The sequence below is a fragment of the Epinephelus lanceolatus genome, chromosome 5, assembly GCF_041903045.1.
Source record: "Epinephelus lanceolatus isolate andai-2023 chromosome 5, ASM4190304v1, whole genome shotgun sequence".
Classification (NCBI taxonomy): Eukaryota; Metazoa; Chordata; class Actinopteri; order Perciformes; family Serranidae; genus Epinephelus; species Epinephelus lanceolatus.
This window is the reverse complement of record NC_135738.1, coordinates 17,582,414-17,602,811: the sequence shown is the minus strand read 5'-3', so window position 1 is coordinate 17,602,811 and position 20,398 is coordinate 17,582,414. Positions and strand designations below refer to the sequence as shown.

At 44.3% G+C, this 20,398-nt stretch overlaps 1 protein-coding gene across 4 annotated transcripts in view; it reads left to right on the top strand.

Annotated features, from left to right (window-relative positions):
• Positions 1 to 20,398, top strand: part of LOC117262330 (cGMP-inhibited 3',5'-cyclic phosphodiesterase 3A-like) — a 175,648-nt gene that overhangs the window by 93,648 nt on the left and 61,602 nt on the right. For 3 of the 4 annotated variants that reach the window (XM_078167793.1, XM_033635229.2, XM_033635228.2), the window contains one exon: positions 18,500 to 18,550. The exons of the other annotated variant lie outside the window; for it this stretch is intronic. In XM_078167793.1, coding sequence (XP_078023919.1) covers positions 18,500 to 18,550 — 51 coding nt within the window. The remainder of the gene's footprint in view (positions 1 to 18,499; positions 18,551 to 20,398) is intronic. 4 annotated transcript variants of the gene reach the window in all.

Here is a 20,398-nt window from a genome sequence, read left to right as displayed (position 1 = left end):
AGCACGGGAGGGGAATTGATTTATTGACCGAAGTATGTCCGTCTCCCCTACGATAGGTGGAGATATTCAGCTTGTTGGTATTGGACTCTTTTCCAGTTGACCTATTGCGTCACAGACCAAACAATTGACAAACAATAAAGCTATGGTAAGCTAGTGGCAAACTTGTGCCATGGTGGACAACTTTACAGCTCTGCACAATTCTTCCATCCGAAAATGCACAGCTCTGGATGTAGATTTCGTCATGTTGTTACCAGCATCTTCTTCTGTTGCTTATTTTATGCTATTTGGCTTCCAGGTCAAAGCCCGGGGCAGAAACTGTGGAGCATGCACAGAGTGCCTAAGCCAGTTTGAGTTCGACTGACTGTATACATGCAGGAGTAATTTGATTTAAATCGCATTATCTGGGTGTGTTAGTCTGACTTTAAGAAATTTGATTTAGTGCGATTTAAGTCAGACTTACATGTTTGCATGTATTTTAAAAGTCTGGTTGTAGTCGGACTAACACAATAAATCAGTTTTCTCTAATGTCATGTAAACGCACTGATTGACACCTATCACAAGGAAATCTCACAGGACTTCCTTGACCCACAGGATCCCCCCCAAAAAATGTCAGCCTTTACTCAACACTCATCTGTAGTTATTATACATGTATTTTTACATTTTTGGTTGAACTGTCCCTTTAATGTCTATGTTTCAGAGCAAGACAAGTTAGCCTAGATATAGTGAATGAATTGCCGTATCATATTTATTCATGCCTCTCTGAAACAAGTGTGCAGTGGCCATAGAGGAGCCGCTATTGTTGTCACAGTGAGCCCCATTTGAATCAACTGTGAATTAAAGCACACAAAGCCCACTGGCACCTTGCAGACTGAACAGAGCAGAGGCTTGTAAAACAAACAAACAAGTGAGTGCTGTGTTCCCTTCTCAGCTCTCCAGGCCCCAGCAGTAATCCTGACTGGACCATTATACACTAATGGCGTTGGCATGCTGTTTTGAGGTGGGCTGCCAGGTCTACCCAGCCAGATCCCCTCTTTTTCACCCAGCTGAATGCGCGGAGCTGGGAACCTAACTGCTTTAGAAGGAGTCGGCCAGAACGTATAAGCAAGGAAAAGCAGCGTGTACACAAATAATATTACGAAGAAATAAAAGATGATGCTTTTTAATCACGGAGCCGCATGGACGAGGCTTTAAAGAATATTTTTACGCCATCCATACAGGCTTGCATGAGGAGATTTTCGCTTTGTCAGTGACACATTTCAAGCTGTCGTGTTTGATAGTTTTTGAGGTCAGAATATGGGGTACTCCCATTGAGGTTTTCTCTGGGCCATGGCATCCTTGTGGTCTGCGCTTTCACCCTGGGAGACTGACAGATCTATCTCTGGTAGAGACTCGCACTCCGGGTTTCTTCTAGGATCAGGCTAAGTCTCTCCCAGGAAACGTAAAGACGATAAATCCCATTAGTCACACTTCAGAAATTAGCAGAGTCTGAGTAAGAAAGTGTGAAGAGTAAGGGAGGGGTAAACTGAGATACAGTGCTGGTGTGTAAAATATATCATGGCATCATATTTGTGCATGTAAGCATTGTTAATGCACGTGCAAGTGTGGTTATGTTCGTTATGCGTGCGTGTTTGCTTTGCAGGCCGGTGCATGTGACAGAGAATGTGCGAGTGTGTGGATGCCAAACAGCTTTAGGTGTGCGTGTGCTAATCTTTGCGTACACACAAGCGTGTTCCTCATTCCCTGCACATGGCCCCCTCCGCTTTGGCAGCCCACCTCAATAGTTCCCTTCCCTCCAGCGATGACGCAAATGGCCCATGATGACTGACCCCCACGGTAAAACCTGTAAAACATTAGCCAGCGTGAATAGGAATGACTCTCCATACTCTCCCATCAGCAGGCAGGCAGGGGGAGGATTTATTAGTGTCCTCCCAGCGGACGGCTGCCGCGCTCAGGGTGGATATGGCAGAGGAGGAAGGTGTGGCGAGGTTTTTCGGAGTCACCTGGACAAAGAGCCAGACAGTTTGGGTCAGAAATTTGTGACTGCCTGTACCCGAGCCTTTTCCACACTCTATTCCTGCAGTTTTACTGTATACTGTACACACCCCTATTAATTCTCAGCGCTTTAATGTCTGTTTTCCTTTGCCCTCTAGCATTGCTATTGCCTTGTGTCCAATTAAATTCAGGACAGCTTATGAAGAGATTTTCCAAGGAGGATGATGGTTTAGTTAATGAAAATGCAAGAGAGTGGAAAATACAAAGCAGCAGAAAGTAACTACATTATGGATAGAAGGAAGATTAAGACTCACACATATCCACCGCTAATTTCCATCTGTTCTATCTGTTTGTTATTCATATGACAAACTCTCTTCTTTACTTTGTCGAGACGTCAGTGAAATCTACAAAGCCGGCATAGGCTGTTTTGTTGTCCACATGCTAAATTTAAAAATCCATAAAGGTGACAGAGTCTGTATCTGTCTACACTTCAGAGTAAGAAATAGATGAAGAGCACCAGGTAGACCAGAGGGTTCAATTATCAAAGCTTTCTGCACTCAAAGCTCAGGTAGCAATTAATAGAGATCTTCAAATTTACGTTTTAAGCATTACACTACATTAGTTCCTCCCTCTGGTGCAGCAATGATTCTTCCACTAAACAAGAAAGGAATCCTGTAAATATACATTTAATAAATAGATAAATATACATTGTCATGATTCTACAAAAAACAAGGACAGTTTCCTGAGAGGGTCCCAAGTATAGGCGAATTATGAGACAATGGGCTCCTGTGCATAGATATGCAAAGCCCCCACCACCTCTCCTGCATCGGAGCAAGAAACACAGATTTTGTGGTGGTTTTGCCTTTTTTTGTTGCTGTTTTGTGTCTCTTTGTAGTTATTACGCATCTTTTTGTGGTTGTGTTTCTCTTAAAAGTCACTCTTTGTCTCTTTAAGGGAATTTTGTGTCTCTTTGACATAATTCCTTGTCTTTTTTTGGTCATTTTGTGTCTCTTCAAGGGAAATTTGTTTCTTTTTTGGTCGTTTTGTGTCTCTTGTGGTTGTTTTGCCCCTTTTTGTACTTACTTTGTGTCTCTTTGCAGTTCCTTTGCATCTTTTTGTGGTCTTTTCATTCTGTGTCTCTTTAAGGGAATTTTGTGAGTCTTTGAGATAATTTTGTGTCTTTTTTGGTCATTTTGTGTCTCATCAAGGTAAATTTGTGTCTTTTTGGTTGTTTTAAGTCTCTTTGCAGTTCCTTTGCATCTTTTTGTTGTCATGTTAAGTCTCCTCCTCCTGGTCGATACATGTCTCATTGTCCATGTTAGGGCTGGGGGGCCACTGACACTTGGGGCCCCTGGGCCTGTGCCCAATTGGCCTGATCTGTAATCCATCCATGGTCCCCAGAGAAAACAGTTACGGTATATTACTGATCATGAGTATACCTCCACCTGTGGGTGCAAAAGAAGATTACACCTCATTTTCAAAGCCGTGATGAGCAATATAGAGTTTACTGTGGCTGTAACAACCATGAAAGTGAGTACAAGGATCTTTGATTGTTGCCTTGATGGTGTCCTTAAGGCTAAGCCGCTGTCATTTCCGAAGCCTTCATATAGTGAGACTTAGTGGAATCTGACCTACTTTCTCTTTGTCGGCTGAAAATGAAAGTGAGCGCGGGGATGTCTGAGTCAAGCGATGCAGACGTCAGAATATCTTTGACAGAGAGCACTGATAAAAGAACAAAGGAGGCATAAGCAGAAAATATTCGGAGACCTCGAGGCAGCGAGTGTGAGTCTGAGTGCATGTGTGTGTACACTTCCGTAAGTAGGCATATGTGTGAATACATGACTTTGCAGGCCTGATTGTTAAGTGAGAGCATAGTGAGTTTAATTGGACAGAGAGGTGGTGCATAAAACCCCTGGGTCAAGCTGATTGGAAATCCTGCAGACTGATCTGCTGGCCCTTAATTAACCCAACCATACTGTAAGATCAGCATTCTCTCTTTTTCTCCTTCCCTTCCCTCAACAAGGAGATCTCTAGTTGGCACTTCTTCTAGCCGTGTCCTCAGTGAAGCCAATAATGAGGGACGAAATAGGACGCAGGAGGCAGGGAAAGAAAGAGGGAGAAGAATGAAGGTCTGATCATGAATGAATGATTAAGAAACACTGCTCGCAGTTATCTCGCACTGAGCTATATTAGGTCTAAGCAGTTTCCGGTTCCCTTTCCAGACAGATTTAGAAAAGTACTCAGTAGTAAGTTGATGACAGTGGGTCGTGGCTCATTGCGAGGCGTCAGGTTGATTAGTGTGAAAGTGGAGCTGCACTATGGGTGCTGTTACTGCTACAGCTCCCACCACTTCACACCCACAGGGAAGTGGTTCTCAACTGGTTACTGGCGGGAGCAAGTCAAACAACAAGCATATTCCAGTAGTTTGTTTGTGCTTTGACACCGTGGTGTTTACCCAGCACCTCAGAGGCACGGCAGCTTGCTGTGGGCTGTGGCTCGGAGCCATGGTGGTGGACAGGGCATGGCGGCATACTGGCATCCACGCTGCTGCCCTCTTAACACTCTGGGTGAGAGGAAGGCTGGGAGTTTACTTGGCTGGCACTATTTTGAGTCATGAGAGCGCAGCCTCATTTACTGAGAGCAGCAGGCGTATTTTGGCAGGCTGCTTTCTTTGTGTGTCTGATGTTTTCATATCTTAGGAGTATCCTTTCCATTATTTACCTTGATGCCTGTAAATCCAAACAAACTGTCATCAAGCTGGACAATAAAAGCCAGGAGTTTAGACTTCTTTTATCAAAACACAAGCTCTTAAAATCTAAATCTTTAAACACCCCTCTTCTCCATGAGCGAGTCCATCTTAGAGAAACCACACAGTAACAAATCAGAGAGAAAATCCACAGTCCTTGTTTTGGGCAAAGGCCAAAACTAATAGAATTTTTCATCAGTCTACACTACCTGAATCATGTCTGTATCTTCGTCCTGGTTGATTGGTGAAGGTTAACTCAGTGTTGTTGTCTTTTTTTGCAGACCTGTGTGAAACAACTAGGAGCTATCCTTCCGCCACAGCTTAGCAATGAAACACCATCCAAGGTAGCATAAAGAAGGAATTTTGTGGTAAAAACATTGTAATATTTGGAAAACACTCCCTGTATTTGACTATCTCAGATTCAGGAGGTCAGTTGATCCAAATCAAAAAGCAAAAAAGTATTTTCTCACTTACTTCTAGTGGTCTCTAGCCATGCAGAATATTCTGGTTTCATTTATTTTGAGATACTCCTCTCTGAAATCACTGCCTCCACCCTAATACAGCGACAATGAATGGAATTTTGTTTTTGGTGCTCACACCTTTAAAAAATGACATTCAAAAATGCAACAGCAACATCTCTTTCCAGGAACAATGTCTGCGTGACTCACTGTGTACAGGCTTCATAGGTAGAAATACTTCCAAGGAAAATTGTTGACAGTGAGGTCTGTGGGCTATCCACAGTATCCAGGGCACAGTTCCTGGAAAGACACGCTGCTGCTGCTGCTGCTGCTGCTGCTGAAGGTTATGAATGTTATTCTCAAGTCTTGTGGGCACCTGCTGTGTCTGTCACCTCCAGGAGGTGAAAGGTGAAGAGGTTACATTGTTGTGGTTCAAGGAAGTTACCTGAATGTGCACAGGATAAAGCAGTAGCTCGCTCTCTGAACAGTGTTTGGTGTTTAAGTTAAGAACTCTAAAGTGCCACAAACAAAATTCCAATCATGTCCATCATGTTTGGGTAGAAGTAGTGATTCCAAACCAGCAGACCTGAACCACAGAATACCACCCAGTTGTTTTTTCATTCAATGATTTTCCATAACCACTTATCCTGTTAGGGGTCGCGGGAGGCTGGAGCCTATCCCAGCTGACATTGGGTGAGAGGCAGGGTACACCCTTGACAGGTCACCAGACTATCACAGGGCTGACACATAGAGACAGACAACCATTCACGCTCACATTTGCACTTATGGCCAATTTTAGAGTCTAGTTTAGATGTCTTTGGACTGTGGGGTGGGGCCGGGGTATGAAAAAAAAATCAATATGTTTATCTTTTACTTTTTTTTTTTTTTACTAATAATATCACTGCTGTTACTTGAAATAATACATAAGGCCACAAAAACATAATGACAAAGCAAGGCCTACTAACTCAAAGAGAGGCCTAGTCAGTAAAAATAAGTATTGGACAAAGGTAAATTATAACATTCTCATGATGTGTTCAATGTAATCTCGTAAAAATGTAGCTTTTGGTGAGAAACTTGAATAAATATGGCTGTTTGAAGGCGAAATTTGTAATTGTTTTAACAGCACTATGAAAAAGATATTGGAGAGGGAATTGTGATGTATCATACATAGTAAAGAAGTCTTTTTGATATTTTTTTAAAGATGTTTTTCATGGGAAAGAAGGTTATTATAAAGGTTGTTTCATAGATGTGTCTGTATTTGTGTTTATTCAAAGGTCATGTAATGAAGGACTGAATGACTTTGAAACTCGTCGTCGTCGTCGTCCTCTGCTTATCCGGGTCCGGGTCGCGGGGGCAGCAGCCTCAGCAAAGAAGCCCAGACAGTCCTCTCCCCTGCCACTTCTGTTAGCTCTTCCGCGGGAACCCCGAGGCGTTCCCAGGCCAGCCGGGTGATGTAGTCCCTCCAGCGTGTTCTGGGGCGGCCCCAAGGTCTCCTCCCAGTTGGACATGCCCGAAACACCTCCCAAGGGAGGCGTCTGGAAGGCATCCTTACCAGATGCCCGAACCACCTCAACTGGCTCCTCTCGATGTGGAGGAGCAGCGGCTCTACTCCGAGTCCCTCCCAGATGTCTGAGCTCCTCACCCTATCCCTAAGGCTGAGCCCAGCCACCCTGCGGAGGAAACTCATTTCGGCCGCTTGTACTCGCGATCTCATTCTTTCGGTCACTACCCAGAGCTCGTGACCATAGGTGAGGGTTGGAACCTAGATTGACCGGTAAATTGAGAGCTTCGCTTTCTGGCTAAGTTCCCTCTTCACCACAACGGACCGGTTAAGCGCCTGCATCACTGCTGACGCCGCCCCAATCTGCCTGTCAATCTCCCGCTCCATCCTACCCTCACTCATGAACAAGATCCCGAGATACTTAAACTCCTCCACCTGAGGAAGGACCTCCCCCCTGACCTAGAGTGGGCAATCCACCCTTTTCCGGCTGAGGACCATGGCCTCAGACTTGGAGGTGCTGATTCTCATCCCAGCCGCTTCACACTCGGCTGCGAACCGCACCAGCGAGAGCTGGAGGTCACTGTTCGATGGAACTAGGAGGACCACGTCATCCGCAAAAAGCAGGGACGAGATCCTCCCGTCACCGAACCTGACACCCTCCACCACTCGGCTGCGCCTAGAAATTCTGTCCATAAAAGTTATGAACAGAACCGGTGACAAAGGGCAGCCCTGGCGGAGTCCAACCCTCACCGGGAACAGGTCCGACTTACTGCCAGCCACGTGAACCAGACTCATGCTCCTTCGGTACAGGGACTGGATGGCCCTTAGCAAGGGGCCACCAACCCCATACTCCCGGAGCACCCCCCACAGGATGCCCCTGGGGACACGGTCGTAAGCCTTCTCCAAATCCACAAAACACATGTGGACTGGTTGGGCAAACTCCCATGCCCCCTCCAGCACCCTGGCGAGGGTAAAGAGCTGGTCCACGGTTCCACGTCCGGGACGAACACCACATTGCTCTTCCTCAATCTGAGGTTCAACTATCGACCGGACCCTCTTCTCCAGCACCCTGGAGTAGACCTTACCGGGTAGGCTGAGGAGTGTGATCCCCCTGTAGTTGGAACACACCCTCTGGTCCCCTTTCTTGAAAATGGGGACCACCACCCCGGTCTGCCACTCCAGAGGCACTGCCCCCGATGTCCACGCAATGTTGCAGAGGCGTGTCAGCCAGGACAGCCCTACAACATCCAGAGCCTTGAGATATCCAGGACGAATCTCATCCACCCCCGGGGCTCCGCCGCCTCGGAGTTGTTTCACTACCTCAGCAACTTCTGCCCCAGAAATTGGACGACCCGCCCCCAAGACCCCCGTCTCTGCTTCCTCACTGGAATACGTGTTGGTGGGATTGAGGAGCTCCTCAAAGTATTCCTTCCACCGCCCGACAATGTCCCCAGTTGATGTCAGCAGCTCCCCGCCCCCACTGTAAACAGTGTGAGCAAGTTGCCGCCTTCCCTCCCTGAGGCGCCGGACAGTTTGCCAGAACCTCTTTGGAGCCGATCGATAATCTTCCTCCATGGCCTCACCGAACTCCTCCCACGCCCGAGTTTTTGCCTCAACGACTGTCGCCGCTGCGCTCCGCTTGGCCCGCCGGTACCCGTCAGCTGCTTCCGGAGTCCCACAGACCAACCATGCCCTGTAGGCCTCCTTCTTCAGCCTGACGGCTACCGCCGCGACTGGCCCCAGCGGCCTTGCGGCCACAGCTCGCAACTGCCGCCTCGACAATGGCAGAGCGGAACAAGGCCCATTCGGACTCAATGTCCCCCTCTGCCCTCGGGACTTGGTCGAAGCTCTCCCGGAGGTGGGAGTTGAAGATCATCTGGACAGGTTCTTCCGCCAGGCGTTCCCAGCAGACCCTCACTGTTCGTTTGGGCCTGCCAGGTCTGCGCGGCGTCTTCCCCCACCATCTGATCCAACTCACCACCAGGTGGTGATCAGTTGACAGCTCTGCTCCTCTCTTCACCCGAGGGTCCAGAACATATGGCCGCAGGTCAAATGATACGACTACAAAGTCGATCATTGACCTGCGACCTAGGCTGTCCTGGTGCCACGTGCACCTTATGTTTGAACATGGTGTTAGTTATGGCCAACCTGCGACCCGCACAGAAGTCCAATAACTGAACACCACTCGGGTTCAGATCAGGCAGGCCGTTCCTCCCAATCACGCCCCTCCAGGTCCCGCTGTCATTGCCCACGTGAGCGTTGAAGTCCCCCAGCAGAACAATGGAGTCCCCGGTCAGGGCACTGTCCAGCACCCGTCCCAGGGACTCCAAAAAGGGTGGGTACTCTGAACTGTTGTTCGGTGCATAAGCACAGGCAACAGTCAGGACCCGTTCCCCGACCCGAAGGCGCAGGGAAGCAACCCTTTCATCTACCGGGGTAAACCCCAACGTACAGGCAGAGAGCCTGGGGGCTATCAGAAAGCCCACCCCAGCCCTCCGCCTCTCACCCGGAGCAACTCCAGCGAAGAAGAGAGTCCAACCCCTCTCAAGGACTAGGGTTCCAGAACCGGAACTATGTGTCGAGGTGGGGCCGACTATATCTAGCCGGTAGCGCTCAACCTCTTCCACAAGCTCCGGCTCCTTCCCCGCCAGAGAGGTGACATTCCATGTCCCAAGAGCCAACTTCTGTAACCGAGGATCGGACCGCCAAGGCCCCTGCCTTGGTCTGCTGCCCAATCCACATTGCACCGAACCCTTCTGGATCCCTATGCGGGTGGTGGGCCTGCAGGGGGACGAGCCCATGTAGCCGGTTCGGGCTGGGCCCGGCCGGACCCCATGGGCGAAGGCCCGACCACCAGGAGCTCGCCCACGGGCCCCAACCCCAGGCCTGGCCCCAGGGCGGGGCCCTGGTAACCCTCCGGGCCGGGTACACGAGTCCTTGTTTGTATCCATCATGAAGGGTCTTTTGAACCGTTCTTCGTCTGACCCTTCGCCCAGAACCAATCTGCCATGGGAAACCCTACCAGGGGCAAAATGCCCCCGACAGCATAGCTCCCAGGGTCATTAGGGCACTCAAACTCCTCCGCCACGATAAGGTGACGGTTCTCGGAGGAGGACTTTGAAACTGTTCAGTTATTTTTTTTTGTAGTGTAGATTTCTGTGTCTTCCTGGAACAAAAGAAGAATAAATAACAACAAAAACAAAAGAAACACCAATATAAAAACATCGGTATCGGCTATTGGCGAAATTGTTATTTTGAACATTAATATGAGTATCGGCCCAGAATTTCAAAATCGGTGCATTCCTATTGAAATTAGAAAATTAATTTATGTTCATTTCATTTCATTTTATCATTATTTTATTTGTAATATTTTATTGTTTAGTCTTCTGAACAAGTGAATTTGTAGGCCTAATTCTTTTTTAATTGATTATTGATTTATATGATTATTAAAATACATGTATTAAATGTTACTGAAAGCAAAGTTGCTTTTTTATTGTTAGCTAGGTTGTTGTTTTGTATTTTGATAGTCAAGGAGCAGTACTCTGACTGCTGAGCTTCAGAAAACGGGGGTTGGGGGTGAATACATTGACTATGGATACTGCTATGTATAAGACCTCATACAAATCCATTAAAAAAAGTTAACTATCCCTTTAATGCTAGAATCATAGTGCTTTGTATATAAAAATTTAAAGTTTAAAATCAACTCACGTTGGCACATTTGGAGCATGATGAGTGGTGCAGATGATTTTATTATTTCCAATTGATTTAATGGAGTCATCCCTTCACTTGGCTGCACCTTCTATTAACATGCAACTTCACTGTTAGGGTTTCTGTCTCTTGTTTGTTTCTTGCGAGTATCACTCTGGATCATGAAAGTACAGCAAATCTCCAGAATGCGTTCACAATGGAGCCAGAGTCCCATAAAAATGCCTCAGACCTTATTGAGCGTGTCATGTTACTCTGGTAGCTATTGCACCCATGATTGAAAGACATACTTCCACTTTCAAAGACGCAAAGCATTTTTTCTCCTGAAGACTGCTTTCAGTCTCTTATAAATCACCAGCATTGCTATAACTGATGGAAAGCCACCGCTAGACCTGACTCCTTCTGAGTTATGGGGCGGCATAATGAATCTAGCAGAGGGTGAAACAAAGGGCATAACTTCTACAAAGTTGTTATTTTTCCCAGTAGGTGCACTGGAGCTTTAGGACAAAAACAAATCCATTTGGAGATTTTACTGCTTCGGCTGTGTTATGCTGCCTGGAGGGCGTCCATGAAAAACCAGGAGATATCTAAGAAATCATTCATGTGTGGTTTTACCTCTTTAGACATAATATTGGCAGCGAACTGTCACATGTTTTAAGTATAATCTACTCCATCCTCCTGAAGCAAAACAAGGTAATAAAGTTTGAACGAGACTTTGAACACAAAGGTATAGCCTCTTTGCATTTTCATGTTTCTGCAGTGATACATGTTTAGGCCTCTGTGAGGTCGTGTGGGTTTCTTTTGGCCCTCGTGACTGATACTGTTGCTTTGTCTTTGAAAAATAGATGATGTTTGTGTAGCAGTGATTTCATGTTTATAACACCGGTGGTTTGAAGCTTGAAAGTACTAACACCAAAATTTTGTTTACTGATTTTCCAGCACTGGTTAAAAAAAAACATTCAAACACAGTGGCACCAGACTGCATCCACTGTTTGGTTTAGTAAGTGAGTAGCACAGCATCCACATGTATTTGTTGATCATACTTTTGAGCCCGTCTCAGACGAAATGAACTCCACTGTGGCCTGTAAAGTCACTCTGTGCAAGAGGCTATCTGTGGCCCTCAAATTTTATGCTCAGCTTTGATTTTGTGTGGGTTTTTTGTTTTGGCACTTCAAAGGGTGCATGTAGACTTCTGTGTAGTCTGGGTCTGTCTCTCAGAGCATGGAGATGAAAGGTTGGGTTACATAAGACTGTAAGAGCGAAAAGGCTGTTTATGTGTGTGCGCCTGGAGAGCCTCACTGATACTGGGATCTTCTAATGGAGCAGGACTCCGCCATGACCATGGAGGGGCTGCCGCCAGCTCCTATACTGTAAAAAGCAAAAGCATGTCGTCAGAGCGGTGAAGAATAAGACGAACAGCTCACTGGCTGGCTAATACTATCATTCACAGTAATTTACATCTCATACATGAGCCCTTTACACAGCTGATTGCTTGTTGACTTCCTCTTCCATCCAGTGTGGTTATTTTAATGCATGAGATGGTGCGCGCACGCTTGATGAAGCTTTAAAGTGACTCACAGATATTATCGTGCTGATGATCGGAGAATCCAGGCTCTTCATAGCCGCAGTCCTCCGGCGAGAAAATGGAGGCTGAGAGATGAAGATGTTTGTTGAGAAAGGGCAAACCCCTCATATTGCATTTTTTATAAAAACCTCCTAAATGTCAAGCTGTTGGGAAGCCGTTGTGCTTTATTAATGTCTGTGCATCGTGTTATGAGTGATTGTTAGGATGGTGCCCTTGTTCGCTTGCACTCAGGGTCACCACTGTTTGCGGAGCTATTACCAAAATTCAAAACACAGGATTTAAACCTGCTTTGACTCTCAACTTGATTTACAGTCTTTAAAGGCCCCTGAAAACATATTTTCTCAATCAGCTCCTCACTGTGATCGATGGGATCTGACATGAATGCACAAATTTCCACTAAAGTTGGAGCAGCTTTGGATTATTTCACATGGGAAAAATGGATTTTTGAGATTTAGCAATATTTGGATCAAAATGTGATGGCAGCTGGGGGGCTGTTTGTTTATGTTGGCTATTGTCAATCAACTGTAATTAAACCATGCCCAGACAGTGCTGATGAAGCTAATTAGCTGAGATTTCTCTTCATAAATAATACCTAAGGATTCATCGTTGTTGATTGTTGCTTATTGAGTCTTAAGTGTTTAATATTATAGACAAATATGCAAGATTTGAAGTTTTCAGGGACTTTAAATACAGGGATGATCACCAGGCAACATGTTAATGTAGGTTATATTCACACTAATGATTATTTTCATCATCAGTTAATTCACTGCCTACTTACTATTAATTGATTCATAATTTTATCTATCAAATGTCAGAAAATAATGAAAAATTCCAGTTTTTGTTTTTAATTTTCCACAGGCCGTTTTATTCAGTGCATAACAGTCCAAAACCAATATTTATTTATCATGTATTACAAATAAAAGTATAAAAAATGTCACATTTAAGGAAGTTTGAATTTAAGTTTGTTTGGCATTTTGCTTGAAAAATTATTAAAACAATCAAAATAGTTGCAGATTATTTTTTACAAATCATTGCTGCTCTCTTTTACAGGCTTAAATTAATGATTTGATAAACATGTCAGTAAAATAGGCCTGCATCTTCCACTTTGTTAAATTAATAAACATACTCTTATTTTTTAACAGTTTTTACTTGAACTACTTTCTACTGAAGAAATACTCTCTATAAACCACCGACAACGAGATCTGTGGATTATCTAGATTAACCAGGACATTGATCCTTCTCAGACATATTGCTGCTGATTTTTCATTTCTATTTCTATTTTATTTTTTGATGCTTTGTGCAACACAAGCAAATCTTTCATTCACTTCCACTGAATTTGGATGTTGGAAGACTAAACTAACTAAACTAAAACTATCTGCATGTTTGATAATACTGTAAGACAAATCTTTAATCTTTGATTAAATGTACAAAGCAAATACACCTGTATTTCCAACAGTCAAAAATGTTAAAGCTAAAATATGTTATAGTAAGGCAACAGGAATGGTTATTTCGAGACTGTCCTTCAAAACACGACCACATCGTTTGTACAAGCGTCTTTTTATGACCTATATAAATGTTTAATGTGAGGCGGTGACCTCTAGTGGCCATAGTTATTATGACAGGGACAAGAGAGTTTGTGTACAGAGAGTAGATGGATGTTTCAAACAAACCCAGGACTTTGACCAAGTAGACTGTTGCGCTGAATTACTTTAACTTACATAGTTAGCTTAAGTAAGAAAGCGCTTATTTGAATCCAAACCAGTACCTTTTCATAAACCTAACCAAGTAGTTTTGTTGCCTGGGACTAACCACAACCAATTCACAACGTTAACCACATGTTCAAAACTACGACCGTTTAAGCTCATTTTATGTCGTTTTTGCCACCAGTACACTCCTGTGAGTCAGATTAGAGGATAGGAATCAAGCCCCCAGGAATGCCGCTCAGCCTCGTTACAATTTTTCCCAGTGGCCACTCATGGTACTGCAGTAAAAAAATCTCAGGCTTTTCCTTAAACCACCATTATAAAAGAGACATCTGTAAAACTGTTTACAGGACACCTCGAACTGCAAATTATGATTTCTTATGATCTCTTTCTATTACGAATTTTTGATCTATGGAGGTGTCTTTTCTATTTGTTAAACTTTACTCGAGCTGAGAAAAGCAATATAAAGACTGTGATGTCATCACAATGTGAAGTTTATGGGCAGAGTGGGATCTCACTGGAGGTGCCAGTGGTAGAATTACTACTGCGCATATTCAGTGGGCTGCACACCCCAGAAGTAAATCCAGAAGCTAGAAACTTTATGGCATATGCAACACACCCACAGGAAGTGCACTAGACTTTGAAGTCAATTTCCGTATAGTGGCTGAACTGTGTATAACTTAAGCTTCAGGGATCTGTCAGTGTGGCCATTGGGTCCAAAAAAATTTTTTCTCCAGACTTACACATGGAAAGACATGTCTGTAAATAAGTGGATGCAATTTTGTGAGCGTCACATGCCTTGGGAAATGACTTGTTGCACTATTAAGATTTGATCCATTTGGTCTGATAACATCTGGAAAGTCTAGAGGAGCTGTATTATTAATCACTTTATGCCCATCCAAATTAGCTAAACTGCTCCGCTCAGCTAGTCTCGCCACCAGACGATCAGAGATCTCCGCCTTCTGATAGTCTGGGGACACTCCTTTCTAAAGTGTGTTTAACACACCGGCAAAAACGGCTGGCAACAAAGCAACGCCTCTTGCATTTTTGAAAAGGCCTTCTAGGAAATGTGCGCTCCCCCTTTTCTCGTCCGCAAGGAAACAAACACACAGAGAGCTTGAAAATGGATGCTGAGAGATTAAACTCCGTTTTATCAAACGTGTGCTCATCCGTGAAAAAAATATTTTTTCCAGCGGATGTCTTAGTTACAACATGATTGAGCTAACTGGAGTAGTTTCATGTCGTACCCGACAACGGGAGGCTTTTAACAGATGACATCCTGATGTTAGCTTTGCTGCTGCTATTAAGTGTCCCTGTCAGCTGCAGCCACTGATGCTTTCTAGACATCGTGATTTCCCAAAACTGAATAAATACCACACATAGCAACACAAAACTGCTTTGCTAGCTCAATCATGTTGTAACTAAGATATCCGCTCGAAATAATATTTTTTTCATGGACTATTTAATGAGTTATTACCTATTACAGACACCGCTAATGGCTAACAGGGCTAACAGCTAACGGTTAGCCCAGCTAAACGTGCACTCCGAAATAGTAATGTTTGTTCAATCATTGTGTTTATAGACTTTACAAACATTGGATTAGTCTAAACGGTGATACGGTGATGTGAAAAATGTGATATATAACGTTATATATATATATACAGTACAGGCCAAAAGTTTGGACACACCTTCTCATTCAATGCGTTTTCTTTATTTTCATGACTATTTACATTGTAGATTCTCACTGAAGGCATCAAAACTATGAATGAACACATGTGGAGTTATGTACTTAACAAAAAAAGGTGAAATAACTGAAAACATGTTTTATATTCTAGTTTCTTCAAAATAGCCACCCTTTGCTCTGATTACTGCTTTGCACACTCTTGGCATTCTCTCCATGAGCTTCAAGAGGTAGTCACCTGAAATGGTTTTCCAACAGTCTTGAAGGAGTTCCCAGAGGTGTTTAGCACTTGTTGGCCCCTTTGCCTTCACTCTGCGGTCCAGCTCACCCCAAACCATCTCGATTGGGTTCAGGTCCGGTGACTGTGGAGGCCAGGTCATCTGCCGCAGCACTCCATCACTCTCCTTCTTGGTCAAATAGCCCTTACACAGCCTGGAGGTGTGTTTGGGGTCATTATCCTGGTGAAAAATAAATGATCGTCCAACTAAACGCAAACCGGATGGGATGGCATGTCGCTGCAGGATGCTGTGGTAGCCATGCTGGTTCAGTGTGCCTTCAATTTTGAATAAATCCCCAACAGTGTCACCAGCAAAACACCCCCACACCATCACACCTCCTCCTCCATGCTTCACAGTGGGAACCAGGCACGTGGAATCCATCCGTTCACCTTTTCTGCGTCTCACAAAGACACGGCGGTTGGAACCAAAGATCTCAAATTTGGACTCATCAGACCAAAGCACAGATTTTCACTGGTCTAATGTCCATTCCTTGTGTTTCTTGGCCCAAACAAATCTCTTCTGCTTGTTGCCTCTCCTTAGCAGTGGTTTCCTAGCAGCTATTTGACCATGAAGGCCTGATTGACGCAGTCTCCTCTTAACAGTTGTTCTAGAGATGGGTCTGCTGCTAGAACTCTGTGTGGCATTCATCTGGTCTCTGATCTGAGCTGCTGTTAACTTGCGATTTGTGAGGCTGGTGACTCGGATGAACTTATCCTCAGAAGCAGAGGTGACTCTTGGTCTTCCTTTCCTGGGTCGGTCCTCATGTGTGCCAGTTTCGTTGTAGCACTTGATGGTTTTTGCGACTCCACTTGGGGACACATTTAAAGTTTTTGCAATTTTCCGGACTTACTGACCTTCATTTCTTAAAGTAATGATGGCCACTCGTTTTTCTTTAGTTAGCTGATTGGTTCTTGCCATAATATGAATTTTAACAGTTGTCCAATAGGGCTGTCGGCTGTGTATTAACCTGACTTCTGCACAACACAACTGATGGTCCCAACCCCATTGATAAAGCAAGAAATTCCACTAATTAACCCTGATAAGGCACACCTGTGAAGTGGAAACCATTTCAGGTGACTACCTCTTGAAGCTCATGGAGAGAATGCCAAGAGTGTGCAAAGCAGTAATCAGAGCAAAGGGTGGCTATTTTGAAGAAACTAGAATATAAAACATGTTTTCAGTTATTTCACCTTTTTTTGTTAAGTACATAACTCCACATGTGTTCATTCATAGTTTTGATGCCTTCAGTGAGAATCTACAATGTAAATAGTCATGAAAATAAAGAAAACGCATTGAATGAGAAGGTGTGTCCAAACTTTTGGCCTGTACTGTATATATATATGTATATGTATATATAGCTAAAAGCTCAACAAGGCGATTCCCTTTATAGTCCGGCCGGACGGATGAGTCATGGCCTTGCAAAAGATTATGTTTGTTTCTTTTAGTTGGCAAGAATGTGTCGCCATAAACGCGACAAACATCCACTAACTTTGACGGCGTTTTCTGCGAGCGCGGCTGAGCCATTTTGTACCACTACACGTGTTTCTAGTGGGACTATGTTTACAAGCACAAGAGTTCAGCAAGCCACCGAAGGACCGCCTTGCAGATTTACTATTGGTTCTGCAACGTAGGGAGTTTTTTTAAACTCTGAAATTGTATTCGCCCATCTAAACACAAAATCAGGGAGAAAGTCATCAGTCTTTAGGTAAGCAAAGCGTCTAAAGACTGACTTGTGAGTCTACCGCTCAGCTGGCAAAAGTTAGCTGCCCGGTCAGTGAAAGTCTCTTGTGCACCTGCTCTGTGGGCCAAAGGATGCGAAAGATCTGGTTAATTTTATACCCGGGAAGTCAAACTTTTTTGGCTTCATGCACCACTGAGCAACTGAGCAACTGAGCAACTAAGAATGAACGGGGCCTCACCTCCGATGCTGCCCTCTTTGTACAACTATGTATGCACCAGGCAAGCAGTTCTTATCGGACTGAACAAGAGCCTCCTTAGGGTCCAGTATCCAGATCTAATAATACATCCATGATAGGAACAACCAACCTACGTGATCGTATGGGTTGGAGGACTTGTTGGTTATTTCATTGTTTGTTTAGACCTAAGGAGCACAGTTTGAAGACACTCCACAAAACAAGGCTGCTGTCCGGACAGGCCCACAGCACTGTTGACTGAAACCCACTGTTTTCCCAATGTTTTCACTCACAGCATGGCACAACTCAGTGACCTCCTCTGACACAGTAAATTACACCTGAATTATCAATTTGGCTCTTATACCGAGCCCCTTGCCTCAGTGTGTGCAGCAGCAATTTGTCACAGCGGCATGCTGCTTCTCAGTTCTGGGGCAGAAAGCCCAAGCAGAGGCAGGGGGGCTCTAATGTTGACTTGGCTCTCCTGCAGCGTGTTGCTCCAAAAATCAGTGACAGAGCTGCACTGATGCATTCGGTGACTCCCAAGAAAGTGGAAAACTGGTTTACGAGGCCTGTGGGAGGACACAGTGGCTGGTAATTAGACAGCGTAAAAATCCTCAGCCTCCACCAGGCCCTTAGGCAGTGAATAGGAGCTAAAGTAAACCAAACCTGACTGTGAAATTGCATTAGACGTCTACACCTAATGGAAAGTGAAAAAAAAAAAAAAATAGACAAAACCCATTTTTGCATTTATGAGCGTTTCCATTCCCCCCACACTTCCTTGACTCTTTGCATCACCACTCCCGCTCCTCCTCTTTCCCGCTACAGCACAGTACTGTATATCTCCATTATGGTGTGCTTTTGTGAGTTCTGTTATAGGACGCTAACAGGAACAGGATGTTCAGGACTGTGGTTTGAACATGTCTCCGTTTTCCCACAGATGCTCCCCCGCTCCGATTGGGACCACAAGAGAGGCTCCCGAGGATCACAGGTTAGCGCCATCCATACAAAAAGAGACACACTAGTAATAACAATAATGATAAACAGCTGAGAGGAAAACACACACACAGGAACTAGCTCCCTGATCTCTGTCGCTCGCCTACACACACACCTTATAAATGACGCAAATAGCAGAAATCCTGCCACTAACAGACCTGTTCTCCCGCTCATTTCAGCCCTGGTTAAACAGCATGTCCAGAGGTGTCACTTCCCACCAGAGTCCTTGTTGGGGGAGAGCAGGGACGAAAGTATAACTTTGTAGTGTTGCACTCTTTACACAGAAATGCATTTATTTAGACTAAACAGATTTTACACACATCCCCTACTGATACCAGCCATTTTTTTTAGATTTGGACAAATGAGTCAGATGCAATCAGACTGAGAATTGACATTGCACATTGCTACTTTTCCCCCTCTCTGTTGGGACAAGAGAAATCCAGGGAGCGGACAAAAGTAACAGTTAAATCGAAACACAAACAAGTACCTAATATTTCCGGCATATAGAGCACATTGATGTTTCAGTAAGTCCCCAGTGTAAATAACCATATTACTCTCACTTCAATTTTATTTGTTTTATGTCGCAATTGTATGAAATTTGTCCAATGCATCAAACTCATCTTCATGTATAATCACCATTTTCTCTTATGAATAACATTGAGTTAGAATAAGATGTTTAAACCACCACATATTTTTACTCATCATGTGCACTCAGATCTCTAAATCATGCATGTTTCTCCAGGTCAGTCTAAGCAAACCGACAAGCAACGCCATGTTACTGTCATTCTTACCATTTTTTCTTCAACTTTACCCTGGCTAGCACCAAAGATAGGCTAGCATGATAAATTAAACCTTCACTGATTCTTTGCCTATGGACAGGTCAAACACAGGGGTCGGCAACCTCTACCATCCAAAGAACCATTTTAGGTCAAAAAAGAAAAAAAATCCATCTTGAGCTGCAAAACATATTTGAGCCTCATAATAAAGGTAACACAGCCTTATTAGCTGAATAGCGGAAAAGGCACCAGGCCAGACGTATGACTCACATTCTAGTTGACAAAATGTTGAATTTTTTTTTTAAATCAGTGTATAGGCTATGCATTTTTACAGCTGAAGAATGTAAGAATCACTTTAGGCCCACAGCAATAAATGAAAATTAAAATATGATAAAAGATATAACCGTTATTTGTTTCCATATAATTTTCTGTCAAAGCCTCAGGGAGCCACCGGAGAAGGGCCAAAGAGCTGCATGTGGCTCTGGAGTCGCAGGTTGCCTACCCCTAGTTTAACAGATGATATACATTTACAGGCTTCAACAAATAAGCGTTACCTTAAATTTGGAAAACACTAATGTTTTCTGTTTTAATAAGTGAATAATCCACTCTGTAACTCTACTACACTGATTGGATCGGGCTGAATTTCTCTTATGGACTTAAAGTGGGGGTGTACCTCCTGTGGACTTCCCCTCAAGTTTCCTACTTTTGAATTACAAGAGAAAAGTTCTGTGTTGCAACCGTCCCCCTGACACTTTCGTCCCTGTTCTCCCCTACTCTGTTCCTCTAAAGGACGCAGGCCTGTGATTTGGCCGTAAGGTGCTGCACAAGCCATTAAAGGCTGGGGAACTGTAACAAGAGGGACTCAGACACAAGGGCGCAGCTTGTAGAGGACAGATACACAGCCGCATCCTTGAGATTACCTTTGCCATCTTTGGTGGGGGGAGAATATATGTGTGTGTGTGTTTGGGAATTGGTGTATTGAGCTGCTACAGAGCCACAGGGCAGGACTCTGGAGTACATGAGGAACAATGCCCTTGGTGTTGACATGGCCATATACAGTATGTGTT